Consider the following 20101-nt stretch of genomic DNA (forward strand, 5'->3'; position numbering starts at 1 on the left):
ACCTTAAAATTATTGTGAGAATGGTTGAAAAATTTTCAACCATGTTTTCTCCAAATTATTTAAAAAATATAATATAATATATATATAAAATTTATTTTAAATGTTGTTATATTAAAAGCTTGAGACATTAAAAGTAATAGAATAAAATATCATTGCATCAAGACTTAAATATGTTAAAAGATGTCTATACTTTTAACAAAATTTAAAATTTGGTGCAAGATACCGAGTCCATATACTTATTTTAATTTAGCAATCTTGGTCCAATTTATAGCATCATCCAATTTTGTTATTAGTCTTGACGTGCAAATTATAAAAGAAAAGGAAATTTATTATTTATTATTTTTTAATATTTATTGTTTATTGTTTATAACTTTTTGTCAATTTCGCTCTTTATCTTTAAAACTACATAAAATTTTCTAAAAGATATATTTCTTTTCATATTTTCAATAAAATGTCATAAAATTTTAAAATTTTTCCAAGAATTATAGAAATTTTCTTTCAAGGTCTTCAAATTTTTTTTTAAAATTTTCAAAAATTCAAAAATAAAATTGTTATTTACTCTTTGAATGATAATATAAGGTCTCTCCAAAATTTGTGCTATTCATTGGTTCCAAGGGCAAAAGCTAGAAAAATCTTTTAAGGGGCCAAAAAAGAATAAAAAAATTTGAGGGTTAAAGTATAATTTTTCTATTATATTCATTTATGATTTTTTTTTTAAAAATTGAAAGGGCTATGTAGAGAATTTTCCTTTTTTGAGGGACCAAAGCCACTAATTGCGCAGATTTAAATAAGTATTTTTTTTAAGTTTAATTAAAAATTTAAGCTTTTTTTTTAAAAAAATGGGTTTTTTATTTTATTTTTTAGATTACCGTTATTGGATTTCTCAAGTAAAACGAGAATTATAATAAAAACTTTTATAATGAAAGTAATAGAAGTCAAGATTTAAATTAGAAGTACATATCATTGAAATAAAAACAAATTCCACACCAATATTTTTTAAAAATTTTTACGGAAGAATATACTTAAATTTATATTTTTATTATTACAATAGGAACAATATATACCATTTTTATATTTTTAATAAAAGAAATTTCTGAGTAATCAAACAATAATTTTTTTATAATAATAAATGATGCTTGACTTTTATAATTTTGGTCAATGCAATGGAAGTGTAGTTAAAGACAAAACTTGTTATACTAGAATTCAGCTCCTGGAGTTGATTTTTGTAGTATCAACAGCCAACCTACTGTTTTGTATTTCAGTTGTTTATTTTTAATTATAAAATATATAAAATATTCTTTTAATATTTTTTAAATTTTTAATAATAAAATAGATTTTTTGAATGGACATTAGTATGATTTTTTTTTATTTTTTAAACAATTTTATTATAAATTTTAATCATATTTATTTTTTAACATAATGCGTAGAATTATTCATAGCCTCTCCCCAATTCATAAATAGGAGGATAATTAGTTTCAGCATACTTGAATCCACTCCCTTTTGCATTGACAACAATACTCATACCAGTTGAGCTAAGATTCAATCCGGTGATTGTATTTCATTTTGAAAGAAGATAATATAAATTTAAGGTTGTTAGTAGGCTGAAATAGACTGAGACACTAAAATTTTAACCAATTATCAGAAGGATAGCTTCTTCGATGGTCTTTTTCTCCTTTTACATTGATCTTCTTCACTAAGCTCCCAGGGTCTTCAACAGGATCAGACTCTCTGCTCCCCAATGTGGCAGCTACCTCGCCAGACACCGTGTCGGCGTTGATGTTTAAGGCTATCCCGACTCAACAGTTGCCACAGAAGCAATCACTGGGATGTGCCCGCTGTTGAGCACGGGTTCGAGGATTGCAACCTCTGGGACGAAACCCGGTTGAGCTGCATTGGGACGAGGCCAGGCCGTCACCATCGATCCCCGAGAGTCCCACGGCAGCACCACCCGGATAGGATATGTGAACGAGGTCTTTGTTGACCTTACCTACAAGGACTGTGGAGACAACGTACACTGTAGCAGCATCGGTGACATATTTGACGGTAATTCAACTCTGGGGATGAAAGAAAGTGATTCTGAAGAGAGTTTCAGAAAATGGCCGAGTTTTGAAGCCCCTTGCAGTTGCACTCCAAGACAATACGTTTTTTACTACGTTGGAGTAGAAGTTGTTCATGTGTTTATGGGTGTTTTCCGTTTGGCGAATGACGAGGAATGTTCCAACTGATTAAGATTGAGAGATTTGAGTGAGATTATTCTTGTTGCCATTGGTTAATGCTGAATTTTGCATAGCTACATGAGAGAGGAGGGTTTTTATCAGATAAAGAAAAAAAAATGGCAAAAGCATCATTTTCTGGTAGAGAGGACACACAGAGTTGAGAACATAGAATTTTCTTGACCCCACGAATCGGCTGAGACTCTTTATCCGATAACATTCTAGAGTTGGGTTCAGTCAGATTAGTTACAATTTCATTTAAGATAGGAAAATTGAGTTTTGAAGTGATGAGATTAAAAAATGTGATGAAATATATATTTGGATTCAAATATAATTACAATCATGGTGTGAGAATGGATAATAATTATTTAAGTTTTGATACATGTATGGATAAGGTGAAATTTATTAAATTTTATTCACTAAAACTGTCAATTTTCAAGCTTAGTAAATTAGCAGACTTGCGATGATTTTCTAGATGGAATCTTGACATTTTTAGGTTAAGATGTCTTCATGGTGTTCGAAGATATATATCTTTAACTTCGAAACGCACTTTGAATCAATCGATTTTGAGTTCGGGAGTTCAAGTTATGACAGCTTTGGTGAATGAAATTTAATAAATTTCACCCCGTCCATGCATATATCAAGTTCTTACATTAATTTGTTTATATAAAATAAATAATAAAATGTTATATTTCATATTGAATAATAAAAATATATTAAATTTATATTTATGTTATTGTTAAATAATAATTGAATTAATGATATTAAAGATATTTGCATCTATTTTTATTAATCATATAACTACTTATTTATGATTATTTTATACCAATTTTAATATATATTTATCAAATTATTATAAAAACAAATTTGTGTATTTTATATAACAGTCATAAATAAATTATATTTTCTTGTATATTTACTTCTTATTGAAGGGGGAAAAAAACTCATTCCAGGCCTAGGTATGAAAGCTACCATATGTTTTTTAAATTGAAAAAAAAAAGTAAAATATGAAAAGTTGACTGACTAATGGTCTTTTTATCTACCGGAGGATGATCCATCAGTGGGAAAAAAAAGGCCTCCAATACGTTTAAAGCATCCAATTGAACCGCAACACATGTTATCCAAACACCTATTTACGTAGCAATTGGGTATAAAAGCATGTTAAACACATTTAATATATTTACGTAGCAATTTTGTTCTAGTGTATAGACTCCGATGCTCCCTCATGATTCATACCAACGAGATCACAGGGCGCCAACGATGCCACATCAGCATAAAGCAGATAGGTCTTACCAGAGACGAAGATCAAGAACAAAAGCCCATCAAAACGAGAACGGAGACACAGGCTCGTAGCCGACGTGAATATGACCCACAGATCAAACAAAATCCAAGCCTACCACAGCTTGATGACCGAAGGTCAAGAGGGTAAAGATGGTAGCTAGATCCTAAGATTATTTCGCTAAAACCCAAAAGAAAGGGGAGAGGGCAGAGAGAGAAAAGGAGATAAGCAAGGGGAGAGATGAGCAACACTAATCCGGAAGCCGGATGGATGACCGCTAATACCCAGCGGCTGGTTTAAAGAGAGATAAGAGGAAAACCCTAGATGAAAAAGATTATTTCAACTGGCTTAGTTGGAAAGTCATTTACCAAAAGATTTTTCATTAAGGAAGCTACCTGAAATGCATAATTGTCTTGCACAGGTATCATGAAATACATAGCTAGGAACCATCACCGTGAGCAAGCAAGCTTAGGAATCTGCAAGCATCGCCAAGCATATCATGATATGCATAACTGTCCATGGAGAGAGGGAGATGGGAGGGAGGGATTCAGAGAAGGGGCAGAAACAAACTCGAAGAATAAATTATCTTAATGACTGAGCGAAAACGCGTCCTGGTATGGCATACGGATACAAACAGGAATGGACCAGTTGGCCTGGCTTACAAGAAATATACAACACAATGATACAAAGATCATGCAATTTCAGCTAATGTTTCTCTCCCTATTTCCTCAAAACTGACCATTATCCGCATAATAAAAAATCTACCCAGAAATTTTCAGACCCTAGAAAGATTAAGTGGCATACCTTACATGAACTAGTCATATGAAGACCGGAAAATAAAACAAAGTATCCAGCACCATAAAAGTAATTAGACTTAACGTTAAACGAAACAAGAAATAAAAAGATGAACCTACAACCCGATATAAAATATCCTGGGTGATAATGAATTCTTAATGCCAGTATCATCGCAGTTCCTTACCGACAAACTATTACTGTGAGTTCTCTCTTATTGTCTGCAACTGAGAGAATGAAATTCGAATTATTGACCCACCAAGTGAGGTTGCGTGCTTGGAAACAAGGGCTTCTGTAGCTTGCTCCTCGGTTTCAAACATAACAAGGGCTTGCTTCTTTCCATTCATTTCAAAGAGCTTGGTATTAACGATGGTGCCATGTTGCGCCAAGTGGTTCACAATTTCCTCTTCAGTGACATCCTGAGGTAAAGTAGAAAGATGAACCATCTTTGTAGGGGAGCAGCAGTAACGGTAGTTCTTCGCAGCATTGCGATTAAAGCGGTTGAGATTTGAGTTCACATATTCATGGGTATCAGTTCCCTGTGTTATATTTGGATGTTTTGAAAAATTGACCTCCAGTCGCTTCCCAAATAGCATGGCCCCCTGATTTTTCAAGTGTGTTAGTACCCAGTAAGTGTTCAACCTAAAACCAACCGCTTAATAGTATTTCTTTAAGAGAACTAAACATCCAAGAACAACATTTCAAGAGATTCAAAAGCCAAACCTTGAGAAAATGTACTGCCAGTTCAGCCTGGAAGCCATCACCCATTTGAACAAGAGCATGATCTGGTTTATTATGTAGAAGTTTAATTCTCACAATGTTTCCATAGAGTGAGAACAAGTTGAATAGCTTATCCTCATCTATTCTCTGAAAAAAGATATTAATTGTCAAGCTTGATGATAGGAAGAGTCGAGAATTCAACCAAAAAAAAAAAAGATAGCAAGTAGCTTACATCAGGATTTAGATTGGAAACGAGCACTGTGCACCTATCATTTGTCCCACTTATTCCTGGAGGCAAACCTCCTCCAAAAGCTGCTGCAATTGCAGCTGCATTAGCCATCTATATTTCATGGAGAAGAGGGAAATGCAATCATTAAATGTGGTAGTATTTAACAGATAAAATAAAGACCTTCAGCAAAATCAATTCACACTTCACAACAAACTTGACCCAGTTAAAGAATCTAGCAACACCCCATACCAAATGGAAACATAGATGTGTGTGATATGATCCCAAATAATATCCACAATCCAAGTTTGATCAAATGCCTTTCTATTGGCAAGACTAGAACAGAATGCATGCTCTAATAGTTTGCCACAAAACGAAGCTACAAAAAGTATATGGGTGCTGAGTAGCATTTGCTATGCAGGGAAAAAAGAAGTCTGTTTAATCACTCCTACAGAAACAAAGAACTTGAGAAACAAAGAGGTTAGCTGGCAGACACTCTTGACTGTTGTGGCTGAATAACATAAAGGATGATAATACCCCCAAGATCAGAAAGAACTGTCTCATTTATATTCAGACCATGAACTGAGCAATACCCACCTGTGGGAATCCAACTGAAACAGAAGAAAACCAACATTTATTAGTCAACAAGGAAAAATCAAATAATGAGCAACAATAAAGAAATTATGTACATGTACCAAATTAAGCACCTGCCCTAGCTACAAGAGCCTCGGGCATACATACCTCCTGCATCACCATACCCAGGATGCTGCATTTAAAAATATATGCAAATTAAAATCAAGAAGGAAATAGCTGCAAAAACAGTTGTGGAGATGCACATATACTTCTAGAAATCTCATGTTAGAAGGAAATTGCAAAAATTGATTATACCTGTGATGATCTGCCCTTCTGTTCTGTTGGGAGATTTGGGTTTGTGAAATCCCTTGGCAAGAGAGAGAGAGAGGATACAATGTAAGTGGCACCAAAATGAAAATATCGACAAGATATAAAAGAGAAGCAAGTGGTTACTAACATACCTTGATCGCTCATTATTATAATGGACTTGTAATTCATCAAGGCTGAAATAAGAAAATCAATAGCAACTTAATAAAAACAATGGCTTTTTAAGAAGTATAATCTATCAGACAGGATAAAAATAAAGCATAATCAAACAAAACAAATGAACTTCCACGCCCACATGCCGTAGACACAAATAATGGTATGACTGGAACTGGATGAATAAACCTACTTTGAAAACTGTATATCAAGCTGGCAGCAGCCATCATAAATATTACGGCCCTGCAAAACATCAAGAAATTAAATTTCCCACGAAAGCAAACCACTAATTAAAATTAAAAGAGCTTACCATAGAAAAATAAATAACAGATTTATACAAGTAAAAATACCTGAAGAGAAGTTCTAGCTGAGATAGCATTCTGGCGTCCTTGATACTGGATCAGGGCTTGAAAGCCTAAAAGATTTGCAAGAATAGGATGAGGAAGAGAGGAAAGACAAAATAAAAAAGAACACAAAGTTTATTCAAAGTAGTTCTTTCATGACCATGTATCTAAAATGTATGGTAAGCATATTCACAAAAACAACTGCAAACTGTAGACACTTCATAGCTTTGAAATTATTTCCTAGTAAGCTGGTAACAACATAAATATATTGTGCAAGAGTTCAGTAGGCAGCTTAATATATTGTATAAGAGTTCAGGAGAGAGAGAGAAAGAAAATTTGAAGCTGACCAGCCGACTTCTGAAATGTGACGATCTTCTCCACAAATCCATGAGGTGAGAAAACCTGGTGTAGCACCTCCACAGTAATAGGATAAAGCATATGATGGATTGTGACCAGGAGGATTCGATTCGGCTGTGCATCCAAAGTGTGCCCAATAGCAGAACCGCAAAGAGACAGAAGAGAGAGGAATATAAATGGAGAAGCATAGATAGAGAAGAAATGAGAAGAGAATAATAAAGAAGCACAGATAAAGAGAAGATTAAATGAATAAAGAAACAAACCCTGAATATGCAGTAAAAAGGCCTTTAAAACACTGAAATTGGAAGGACTATAAAAACCTAGGAAACTCAGAGAGGAGGAAAGGAAAGCCAAAATAGATTTGTTCTAGTTACTTCATATGTATGAACTTGAGGTTACTTGTGCAACAAAGACGCTTATTACGTAGATATTATTCACCCTATAGTTGGATAGTATAATGCATAGAGCTAACAGGACAAAGGATTGACCGTGATCTTTTTGTAGCTAAAAATTAAAAAAAACAAGATATTACTCAATAATCTACAATTGAGTAATGCCCAAAGTAACTTTAACTAAAATGGTTGAAATGCTAGTTGCACTTTGAAATTAAAGGCCTAAAATCCAAAAAGAAGAAGAAAATCCAAACAAATAAGAAATCTTGTTGAATCGACCACAAAAAGGTCAGATAGATAGCACTTAGCAAAGAAAATGTCCGACAGAAAGCAAAACACTAACAGATTGCATATTACCAACATGACAGCAGAATTACCAACACATATGGCACAAAATGAACTTTATAAAGGCATCCTAGTGATCAAAAAGCTACTACCCCATACATGCAGGGGTGTAGAGAGGGGGAGGGCACCCAAAAAAAATTTTTGGCCTCATCCCAGCGTACACGACCACTAACGATACCAGTAGGAATTTAACTAACATAGCTCCTTTTCCCAAGTCACTCGGTTCATAACAAAAAGCTCCACCTTGTATATTATGAAAATAATCAATCTTTCAATAATCTAGAATAAAGTATTTTTTCCACAGCAATCAATTTACTTCCCAGCAGCATATTTCAAGACTGTTTTGAATTTCAGAAGGCCACATTTTATACATACTCAACTTTAGAAAATCAATCTACAATAGATTTTGTTCAAGTTAAAATATTCCCCATAGTCATTTTACTGCACCATAGGTACTCTCTGTATTTTAAATATGGTGCAACAGTTATCCCAATAAGCTTGGTTTATTATGGAAACTTCAAATCAACATTACTGAATGATCCTTGTTGTCAAAGATAAAGATATATCAAAGACAATAACTGACAATTAATTAGAAAAGAAAAAACATTACATGTTCTTTGCTACTCCAAAAGCTACAAATACAATTGGTCCCACACAAATGGCTTCATTTGAAACATTTTTCTCCATATGGTAAGTATGTTTCGCATCCACAATATGATAAGATGCTAATCTACTAACCTCATCACCTCGTCCTTGAGCATTCTGATCCATGGTTGTCAGTTCTTGATGTGATGAGAATTGAACATACACATTCCTCCCCCTGGACCATTACAAACTCATGCAAAAGATTTGGAAACAAGGAACCCAAGAAAAAGCAAATAAAATACTTTTATACCTGATAGTTGGTTGAACATTAGTGTAGAACTGCATTGCATTGATGGCTGAAGGAATATCTTGCATTTGGAGAAGAGCCTAAACGATAAATATATTCATCATAGGTACAGGTAAAGTTTCAAGTTCAAACAGCTAAATCTATCACGAGCAAAGTAAAAACCTGATTCTTTGCACGGAGCATTACAAGCTTTGTTATCACTCCAAATGGCTGGAAAAGTTGAAGCAAATCATTCTGAAACAAACAAAAGGAGATATGTCAGATGTATATGTAAATCATTGAAGAATATGCAGTGCAATTACACTTAATAAAAACCTATGCATTTTCATTGCAGCCTATTTTACATGGACTCAAGTATAGGCATCCAGTATGGGAATGTCTAAGGGTCTAATTCGTTATTTGCTCAACCTTTTAGGCTAACAAAGTCACTAAAAGGTGACCAAAAGCGAGATACAAGTTTACAGATACATCTTATGAAAACGTAACTGAAAATATAATTTATTATATAAATAATCTTTCTATATTTACCCTTATGTCAATAAGACCAATGATTTCTTTCCATCTTCAAGCCACAAATCTTAGCCCTTTCCAGTCAGTTTATTTCTATTATCCAAGTTTGATTTGCTTGAGGAAAATAAGGCAAATCGATACTGCAACCAGATCGTCCGACACATATCATGAACATATTGTCATGTTTTGTCAAGATGGTAGACTTGGCTGGAAGTGCCGAATCTATGTAACACTTAAAATCGTAATTCTCTTAACAGAAATTCATAAGTGCACAATAATTTTTAACCTTTTTACATTTAGTTCAAAATAAAGTATTACTCGTTTGCCTTATTGAAAGCATACACTCCAAAAATAATCATGATCAGTCAAAAAGACAACATTGTGATTACTCAGTAGAAGTTAGCAGTAAAGGGAACGAGTAAACTGTAAAAGGAAAAGAGGCTTTACTTCAGAAATTTCATGGCCAACGTTGCGAACATGAATGACTTTAGAAGCTTCCGCCATTTGCAAGGACCTGTAACAAACTCAAAACACTATCAATTATCTTTTATTCATCAACTTTCCTATCAAAAAATTAATAAAACAATGCATTTCTATCCAAAGTACAAGCAAAAGAATATACACAAATTTCTCACTAAAATTAAGCATCTAACAGTCAAATCATACGTATTAAATGCGAAATAATTAGAAAAAAACCAATAAATCAATGTGTTTTTTGTTTCTAAATACCAGAAAGATTGTGAAAGTAAAAAAGCATAAAAAAAATAACAGAAACTCTGTTGGATTGCTAAGAAATCAGAAGAAAGGGAAAAGAAAATTTAAAATAAAAAAAGACAGAGGCTTTTAAGTTTTAAGTTCGAATCTGAAGAAGAGAGAAAGTAAAATGCAAAAATCTAGATTTATTAGTATTGAATGTTTGGTTCTGGAAACAAAAGAGACCGTTATATTTTAGTTAAAAGGAAAAAACCACAGTGAGATCAGAGAGAAAGAGAGAGAACTTGCCTGAGAAAGAGAGGGAAAGAGAAAGGAAAATTGGAGAGAAAGTGGAGGGAAAGGAAAGGAAAGAATCGAAGAGGAGAAGAGAAGAGAGGGAATCAGAGAGAGGTTGAGAGAGTGTTTGTTCGCATGTTTTTATTTTTGCCCTATCCTCTTTCCTCTTTTCCACTTTCCTCTTTTCGCCCTAATCCCCCCTTCTCTTCCCTCCCCGGCCCACGCCTATTCTAAATTGAATTTTTAAATCATACCCTAATTTGTATTTTTTCGAACTACATATATAATGATAACTTTAAAATAAAGTGAAATTGTGTGCATTGTTTTTTCATATAAATGCATTTAAATTGATTTTCAAAAAAATTATCCTTGTAAAATATATGTTGTGTGTTTACTTCATGGAATGTGTTATGTCTTTACTTAGCTTAGACACATGGCAATATGAGAAATGACGTTGCAAGCACCCATGGACGATCCTCCACCTTGTATCTTTAGTGGTGACCAATAACCAATCACGCGCATACTTCTTGCCACCTATAAGGAGGTCACCCGTTGTTGGATTCCCCATGGGGACCATTAAGAGACCACTAATGTATAATGACTTCATACAACTTTATTAAAGGGAAATGAGAAGTTATAGTAGGACCATACAGCACAACGATTTACCAAAATTGACACATAACGGACTTGCCACCTAGCTGACCACATGAGTAGCCTACCACTCATATTGTCAATGATACGGCACTACATGACAATGGGACCTCCCTATTATGCCTCAAAACTCGAGATATGAAAGATCTTTCTTCTTCCCTAAGCATCCCACTTGATAAATTAGTGTTCTTCAGCCTTTCTTTCTCCTTTCACCTTTCTCCTCCTCCTCCTCCTCCTCCCCCTTAAGTTTTCTCTTCTGACTCTCCTCCTATCACACGTGAACCAACTTCATAGTCACCACCCACCTTCTCTTCCTTGTCCTTTCCTTGCTGATTCATTGTATCAACAAAATGTAAAATTTCTTGGGGTTTTTTACATTCAAGTATCATTTCTTCATGGTTGGATAAAAAATTTTATTTTGAGACATTATCATATTTGGATGGAAAAAGATGACATCAAATCAATAATATGACAGGTAAACTACATTTATAATCACCCAACTATGTTTTTTTTTCTTTTTTGGTCACCAACTATGAGAAGTTACAAAATAGTTACACAACTATTCGATTTTGTCTTTTTTGGTCACCCAACTATCTTAGACTTTTAGGTGTTCCCATTTTTATGTTAGCCAGCTAGTAACCAAAAAAGACAAAATTGAATAATTGAGTAATCATTTTGTAACTTTTCATAGTTGGTCGACCAAGTTTGGTGGCCATTTTGTATCTTTTCATAGTTGGGTGACAAAAAAAACATAGTTAGGTGCTACTAATGTAGTTTACCCTAATATGATATAACCAATAGCAAGTGTTTTGTTAATGGAAGGTAAAATTACTTGCACATTACTGAGTATGTTATAGTGCCTTATTGGATTCGTTTGGCTAGAATGTAAATTTTTGTTGATTAGTTGACAACATATGAGATTACGTAAAAGCATATTTTACTAAATCATTTTTATTTCATTTGCTTTTTTTTAACTAAGCAAAGGTTGAAGCTGTCAAATTTTATTTTACTAATAATTTAATGCATTTCTCTCCTAAAATACTTACATATCTCATTTCTAAAAAAAGAATTAAAATCAAGGAGGAGAAATAAATAGTTAGAGCTTTTCTTTTAATTGAAGTGCCATGAAAAAGAGCAATACATCTTTTTACTAAAACATGATATATGTTATGGTTTAAAGGAAAAATTAACCAAAATGATAAAAAAAAATGGTAAACTTGTTATAAAAGTAACATTTTTGGTGGAATGTAATATTGAAAAGTCTTATTAAAGCGTATTTTACTATTAGGAGGTGAATTGGTATTTAAAAAACTTTTCCTAAAGGAGTGAAAGGGATAGAAAAATTAAACACAAACAATTTATACAAATTTGGTTTCAATTACCTACTTCTTCTAGCTTAACCTTAGCCTTAACCTTACTTACCAAGGAAATTTTCCAATTCACTAACGTGAATTGCTACCTTTCAATGACAATGTACAACATTTACATTCCTCTCTTTTTTCTTAAGTTTAGATAGAAACCTCTCATTCTCTCTTTTACAATGGTTAAAATAGAACCATTCTAGCTTTCAAAGTTAAACTAAAAATCTCTTCTTTTACAAAATGTTTTAAAGTATAAACAAAGAAAATCTTTTTGCAGTATGGTGTTTACAAAATTTAAGCTCTCTAGAATATAGAACAAGACTTGTACAAAGATATACAATAAAGCATTGATGTTTATGTACAACAAAGAAGGTAAAGAATTAAATCACAATTGTATTCTCACTTTATTTATTGCTTGTATATGAGGTTCATACTTCTTGAAGTGTTGTTTAGGTGTATATATACTAATGAATGAGTTTTTGATTGTTTATGATCGTTGTGAATGGAAATAGCTTTTGAATGTGTAAAAGCAAATGTTTTGAAAGTGTAGAAAAAACTAGTTGTTAGACACATAGGACTAATGGGGTTTGATCATGGGGTCACTATAATCACTAATGAATTCATCAATCCTCTAGCTATGAGAGCCTTGCTTAAGGGTTTGATGGGGGCTTTACATCGTCCCCCTTTTCAACAGCTTTAGAAGCTTCTCATGATTCAATCTAGGGGTGGTAGTGGGACAATCATTTTATTGTGAACATGTTCTCTAAACCTCTCCCATGCCTCACCAAAGGAAATCATAAAGTCAAAGTCTACTTCAATTCCCTCACAAGCACCAATCTCTATGCCAACAAGATCAAGTGGACCCTATACAACTTAAATTACCAAAATGGCACCCTTCTGAATGTAAGGCACCACATAATTCACCTCCAAAGTAGTAGCAATGATATTCATGTTTAATTTATGCTTATTTGCTAATTGTTTCTCTAGGTCCTCTATCTGTAACGTCCTTAAAATTTCCTTGGTCGTAACAATGTTATTTTGAGCAATTATGAGAAAAATTTTTCAGAATAAATAAAATGTGATTTATTAGTTTTAGTATAGAACGTAGTAGGAGAATTGTGAAAATTCAAAAGATTGGTATATTGAGAGATATTAATCCGAGGTATAAATTAAATCGTAAGATTTTGCAAAGTGTAAGGGTGAAAGTGAGAAATTTAGAGTATAAAAAAGATTAAATTGAATTAGTGGTGAAATGTGTAAGCACATGGAGAGAATTATTACCAAGAGTAAGTGGATAAGTATGATGGAAAGATTTTTTGTTATTAAGTTAAAATATTTTATTTTATATTATTATTATCATCATAACATATAATATTAATTTGTTTAATTTTATTATTATATCAGAGATATTCTAGAAGAAGTATGGAGAAAGTTCTCCATCTTCTTCTTCCTTTCACATCACCACCATAGAAAGAAAGAAAAGTTTTCTTTCTTTTACAATTTCATCCTCCATCATCATTAAAGGCCCTTCTAAGCTAAAAATCACCAAATTTTTATGGAGAAATTTAGTTAAACTAAATTACCCACAAGCTAGCAAGCATAGATTTCAAGTTAGAAGTGAAGTGTTTATGCTTGAGGAGAGAGAAAATATAGATAATGTGAGAAACTAAAGATCTAAGATAAGATTTTCATGATTTAGTAATAGTATCATGTTTATTTCAATTATTTGAGCATGAAAATGTTATGAATCAAGTATAATGATTTCTCATATTTTATGAAATTGATATGGAATGAAGAGAAACACAATGAACAAGATGGAAGGAGTGGAGACAAGGAGAAACAAGTAGACAAAACTTAAAAGAAAGTATAGTCTAGATAAAATTTGTAAGTACTTTACAGTTCTTTCTTATCTGAAAATTTTATGAGTAATGTATTATTAAAAATGCTAATGTTAAGGTTTTAATATATATATAACATAATAATAAGTGTTAAATTCAAGAAAGATGCAATTATTGTTGGTGTGATTATATGTGTAGAGTAAAGAACTAAATTGTAAAATGTTGAAAATTGTTGTATGAATATGAAATTGTGAAAATCTGATTGTAATTGATATGTAAATTGAGTTTATACTAATGTCAAAGCTTATGTAGACAAGTCTTGAACTTGTGTGATATAGATGGCATGCCATTAGGAATTCCCTTAGTGTGCTTGCGAATTTAGCACTTCGCTGCTCATGCTTTAACACTTCTAATGTCATGAAAATCTAGAACTTACATGTTTATATACTTCATGATTACATTTCGTATATCCTTCTTGTTCATTCGAGTCTACAATGGGCAAAGTGGGTAGTACATGAATTATAACGACCCGATTTTAGCTAGTGTTAGAAGGTGCGATTTCGAAATCCAATACCGTAAATCGAGTCTGTGAGATTATAATAGAAGAATTTTTGAAGTTAGTATGAAAATATATTAGTAAACGGTCAAGTAACTTAATTAAGAAAATCGTTAATTAAAGTACATGGACTAAATTGTAAAAAGTTCAATCACTGTTGAATTTTTTAGTTTAGAAAATACTTGGGGACTTGAATAGAAATTAGCCAAGGGACTTAATGGTTATTTAACCATTAAGTTAATTTGGATAGTGGAAAGTGATGGTCATTCATTCGATATTAGTTAAGAAAAATTAATCATTAGATTAAACATGGTTAATGGTTAAAAAGTAAAGTTAATTAAGCTTAATTACATTCCTTAATCTAATTATATAATATATGTGAGTAGAGAAAGATGAAAACTATCCATCTTTTTCATTTATTTGCACCATCCAAGCTAATGAAGGAAGACATAAACTTTGTTTCCATCTTTCAATTTTGATTTTAAAATATACAAGGTATCCATGCTTTCCTTTGTACATTTTTATGAATTCATGGTATTTTAATCTTGATTTAAAAGACACAAGTCTTAGATTTTCAAATTATTAATTATATATCAAGTTACTATTAATGTATAACTGATGAAATTAATCTTGAATGTGATGAGATTGTTGATTAGTAAGCTTGAGTTATGTTAGGACTAAGTTAGAATGTAGTGAAAAGTGATAGATTTGATTAGAAACTCAACCAAGCCCTATAATTAATTTTATAACATTAAAGACTAAATTGAATAAAATAAAATTTATTAGAAATTTATGCTATGGATTAAGAGTATGAGATCCCTAGTGAATAGATATAAGATTAGATTTTGATTCGATGCTAAATATCGAAAAATATGAGTAATTCAGATATAAGGAATAAAATGAATAAAATGTAAATTATGTTGAATTGTTGTGTTTTCATGCATTTGTATGAAACTAATGTCATTTTTATAATCAAATTATAGTACATAACTAAAAGCGATGCCACCATCTCGAGAAAAGGAAAGGCGAGGCCATAAATGAGTAGTTATTTTGGTTTGTACTTTCATGACTTGTTTTAGTTCATAGTTTAACAAAGTACTAAATTGAGTAAGATGACATTGGTGTTTTGTCTAATGAAAGGTAAGTTTACCTAAGACTTGATATTTAATTGAAATTGTTAATTGATGAAAGATGTGATGATAGTATAAATGATGATATGAATATGATGATTTTGTATGAATATGTTAAATTGAAGTTGTGAACTCATATGTATATAACATGTAGAAGATAAGTAAAAGCATCAAACTTGATATGTATGTGATATGTGAGATTTCCATATAGATTGTATATGAAATTGAAGCATAGTGATGATATATAATGGTATGAAATGATTTGAGCATGAAATGAGTTGGTTATGTATTGAACGTTGATATATGAAACATATAAATATGTTTGAAACACTGATTACCCTATTAACAATCTCAAGAAGAGTCAGGCATAGTTGACATGTCATAAGATTAGTGTGCGAGTTTCTATACTTCAATTTATATCGATGAGTTGTGGAGCAAATATTTTACTTCGGACGTTTCGATGAGGTGTGGGGCACACATTACTTCGGTTTATACCGATGAGATGTGGAGAGAAAATTATACTTCAGACGTACCGAAGAGGCACTAGGTTGCAAATATATTAGTGTGATGGTTGGATGATCCATGTATCCGTTCTGGGTCTATGTTTGGTTAATGGGGATCATAAATCATATACCTTGCTAAGTGACATTTGATATGAAATGCTAATAGGGAATGGTGAATTTTGTGTACTAATGTTTAAATAACAAAAGATGGCATGTGAAAGATCATGGGAACCGATTAAAATGAGCCCTAAAGGTTGATATAGATATAGAACGAATCAATTGATTTGAGAATGAAACGAGAAAGTAAAATGATCCTTGTGATATGCTTATTGTTATTGAAATTGAAATATATAGTATATGAATTGAATGTTGGCATATGGCATCATAAATAGCACAAAGTGTGATATTAGGTTCATGAGAAAAGAAATGCAAATATGTCTTGGGAAGTATTTGGCATTTTGCTATATTTGATTAATGCTTTAATTCATTTTAGCACCACTGAGCTCTATTGCTCAACGTACAATTTTGTTTATTTTCATGCGTAGGTATTGTTAGGTTTCAAAAAGTGTAACAACATCCAAGACTCAATTCAGCAAATTTGGTATGGATTTTGTTATGTTTATATCAACTAGCATGTACCTAAGGTTTTGAGTTGGTTTTAGGTCCATTTTAAATTATTTGATTCAAATGGTAGGAAGTGTTAGCATTGAATATGTCCATATATGCTTGATATGTCAAGGAAGGTAATTTGGCATTTGTGTTAATGCCTACAAGGTAGAAAGTTGAATCTTTGGGTCATTTAGACCATTTGAAATAGGTGCTTGGAAACTGGTATAGAAAAAGACAGATACTAAATAATCTGACCCCATAATCGCGACTCTCCCCTACCGAGGTCGCGACATCAAACCCTTGTCCTCCTTAATGCCGCGACATTCCCCTATTGAAGTCACAACGTTAACATCATGTCTTCATAGTCATAACCCACATTTGTTGAAGTTGCAACATCAAGCTTCTGCCCTCAGTGGCATGCATCCTCCAATGTCGCGACTTTAGCCCTATATTTAGAAATTTTTACATTCTAGTCCCTAATTTGTTACTAGTGTTTAATAAAAGCTTTCGTAAGCTCGATTATAATCTGAATTTGAATAAATAATGTTGAATTAATTTTTGAAACTAAATTTCTTGTATAATTTTTCTTTTAGTTATCGTAAGAAAATTGTAGTAGCTTCAGCAATGAATGTGACATCTCACACCTAGGATCCGACGATCAGGTTGGATAAGGTATGTTACATGAATGATAAGTAAGTGATGAAAGTATGGTAAATGAAAATGTGCTAATTAACCTTGTTGCTATTATGTACTTTATCTTTATCTTTGGTATAATTATTGTAATTATATTAATTTTATTTATTTATTCATTAAATTATCTAATTGAACTCAAAGGTAAGTTTTGAATTCTTAAATACTTACTAAGCTTTCACAAGTTTAACGTGTTGTTTTAAACGTGTAGCGTAGGTAAGGATCAATTGAAGACTCCCTTTGAAATGCCCATCCTCATCCTTATCTCAACACCAAAGAAGAGTTTAAAGTGTATGGAACTTATATTTTGGTAATAGAGTGACATGTATATAAGATTAGAACCATTCAAATATTTTGTACCTTGGAATGATCTTTCTCGGGTTGATATATATATGTATATGTGTTATACGAGGTTTGTGAATAATATTTTGACATATTTTAAGTTTTAAAAATATTTAGAAATTTCATTGTAAGACTCCCTAACCCCAAACTGTCGCCGAAACAGGGTTACGAGGCATTACCGGACATATCAAACAATTTACAAATAATTCTTAAATAAATAACCAACATATTAAAATAATTCATAAATACATATAAATTTCACTAATTGACTCTATTCATTTTTTTATAAAAATTTCGGCAGCATTTCTGCTTATTTTTACATAAAACCCCCTGCAAAATTTCAAAACATAAGCAACCCAATTCCAGTATTTCAACCAAGACATTTATATACTTAAATCTTACTTGACATATTGACATAACAACTTAATTAATAAAAATCCTATTATCATTTCTAATTAACACATTAAACTAATCAAGCCATTTCAATTTGATACCAATGCCATAAAGGACTTCTACCATTTTACTAATATAATCATCAAAACACATAATATCTTACTTTACAACAAAACTATATAACATGCCAAAATAACCATCATAATTCTTATGTACATGCCACTTTCATTTAAGGAAGAAAACATCACCAAAATCTCTATACAGGAGTCAGGATTGTCCTGGATACTGAACCGAGACTCTGACCCCTTTTCAACCTGCGCACGGAAACAACCGTACGCTGACTATTGTATACTCAGTGGTATTACCATAATTCAAATTATAATAGAAATAAAGAATTATAATTACCAAGCATGTAACTCTCCAATTTCTTAAATATCAATTTATTCATAATTTTTTATTATTTGACAATAACAATACAATATTAAGCTATTCTTCAATCTCAATCATCTATCATAATTTTAAATTTTCTCATATTCAATACGGCTATCAATCAAATTCATTTGATTTTCTCATTTCAATTATTCACCCTATTAACAATTTGAACTTTGACGGATACACGGATTCCAACCCAAGCACACTAGTACGGCACATTGTGCCTAAAACGGTACATAGTACCTGATCAGTATACGACACATAAGTGCCTGTAACGACACACGAGGTGCCTGATACGACACATAAAGTGCCTGAGATATGACACATAAAGTGCCTGATCGGCAAAGCCGATAAATCCCGTACTCTTCTAAATCTTATGGCATGCCAATTATATCCGACTCAGCCCGACTAGTTAATAGGGTATATAAATTTCACAATCTAATTTTCACTTTTATTTCAAGAATTCATTTTCAATATCAATTATACTTTTTCCATTCACTAATTAAAACACAGTTCAATACCAACACATATTTTCCTTATTCAATTTAATTTTTCCAAATTCAATTCAATAAAGTTACTTACCTTATTATATCCTTACCATACACATAATTTAAATTTAACATCAAATAATAAATAATTTGAATTATAGTAATACAAACCGGAATTCTCTTCGGATTTAATCCTCGACGATCTTTTCTTTTCCTTTTTGGGCCGATGCTTTAGGCTCGATATTAGCTACGGACAATTAAAATAATTTCACAATCATTAGCACAAAACAATTTAATTGCTGAAATTTTTATCTAACTTTTACTTTAATTCTAATTTAATCCTAACTAACCTATATATTTTTCTTTCTCAATCCATACCTTTTTACTACTTAATTTCCTACCAAACTCACATTTAACTATCTAATTTTTATCATATTTTCATAATTTCGAATTTATTTCAATTTAATCCTTAAAATTCAAAACTTATAGTTTAGTTCACAATTTAATCCTTTTATCAACTCTAACTAGAAACTCTATCAAATAAACCCTCAATTCCATCATTTATTCAACATAAACCCTACTCAAAAATCTATTAACTTTCAAATTTTCAACTTAAATCCAAGAGTATTTCACTCTAGGATTCCAAAAACATCAAATTTACAAGAAAATGGCTTGATTTAGCTTACCTGTTAAACTTCAAGCTTCAAATCCCTAGTTTTCCCTTTTATTTTTCTTTCCCTTTCCTTTCTTTCTTTTTCGCCTGTTCTCTGTTTCTTTTTAGCTATTCTGTTTCTGTTTCTCTATTCTTTTATTTCATTTGTTTTCTTTTATGCATTAGTTAATAATAATATATTATTATAATCATATAATAATATTTTATTCACAAATATCTTTTACTTAAATTATAAGAAAATGTTTTATTTTATTACATGTGTGTTTTTATATATTTTACACATGTATTATTTTTTCACCACACAATTGTCTTTATCTTTTTT

The 20101-nt window shown here is 31.8% G+C and overlaps 1 protein-coding gene across 1 annotated transcript; it reads right to left on the reverse strand.

Annotated features, from left to right (window-relative positions):
* Positions 1-4087: 4087 nt before the first annotated feature.
* LOC121214606 (polypyrimidine tract-binding protein homolog 3) lies at positions 4088-10370 on the reverse strand. The gene is made up of 15 exons (XM_041088412.1): positions 10126-10370; positions 9571-9637; positions 8776-8847; positions 8617-8693; positions 8460-8541; positions 6975-7098; positions 6634-6698; positions 6477-6526; positions 6265-6306; positions 6119-6170; positions 5972-5996; positions 5828-5841; positions 5237-5344; positions 5008-5151; positions 4088-4886 (listed from the first exon to the last, which is right to left on the reverse strand). The coding sequence occupies exons 2-15, from the start codon at positions 9625-9627 to the stop codon at positions 4482-4484; spliced, it is 1317 nt and encodes a 438-aa protein (XP_040944346.1). The 5' UTR covers positions 9628-9637; positions 10126-10370; the 3' UTR covers positions 4088-4481.
* Positions 10371-20101: the final 9731 nt, after the last annotated feature.

The sequence above is a fragment of the Gossypium hirsutum genome, chromosome D02, assembly GCF_007990345.1.
Source record: "Gossypium hirsutum isolate 1008001.06 chromosome D02, Gossypium_hirsutum_v2.1, whole genome shotgun sequence".
NCBI classification, from domain to species: domain Eukaryota; kingdom Viridiplantae; phylum Streptophyta; class Magnoliopsida; order Malvales; family Malvaceae; genus Gossypium; species Gossypium hirsutum.

Coding starts and splice junctions, on each gene's coding strand:
- LOC121214606 (XM_041088412.1), bottom strand. CDS start 9,627: ATGGCGGAAGCTTCTAAAGTCATTCATGTTCGCAACGTTGGCCATGAA. Junction 6,527..6,633: donor CAGCTAGAACTTCTCTTCAG/GTATTTTTACTT, acceptor GATGTTTTGCAG/GGCCGTAATATTTATGATGG. Junction 4,887..5,007: donor TGGCAGTACATTTTCTCAAG/GTTTGGCTTTTG, acceptor TTGAAAAATCAG/GGGGCCATGCTATTTGGGAA.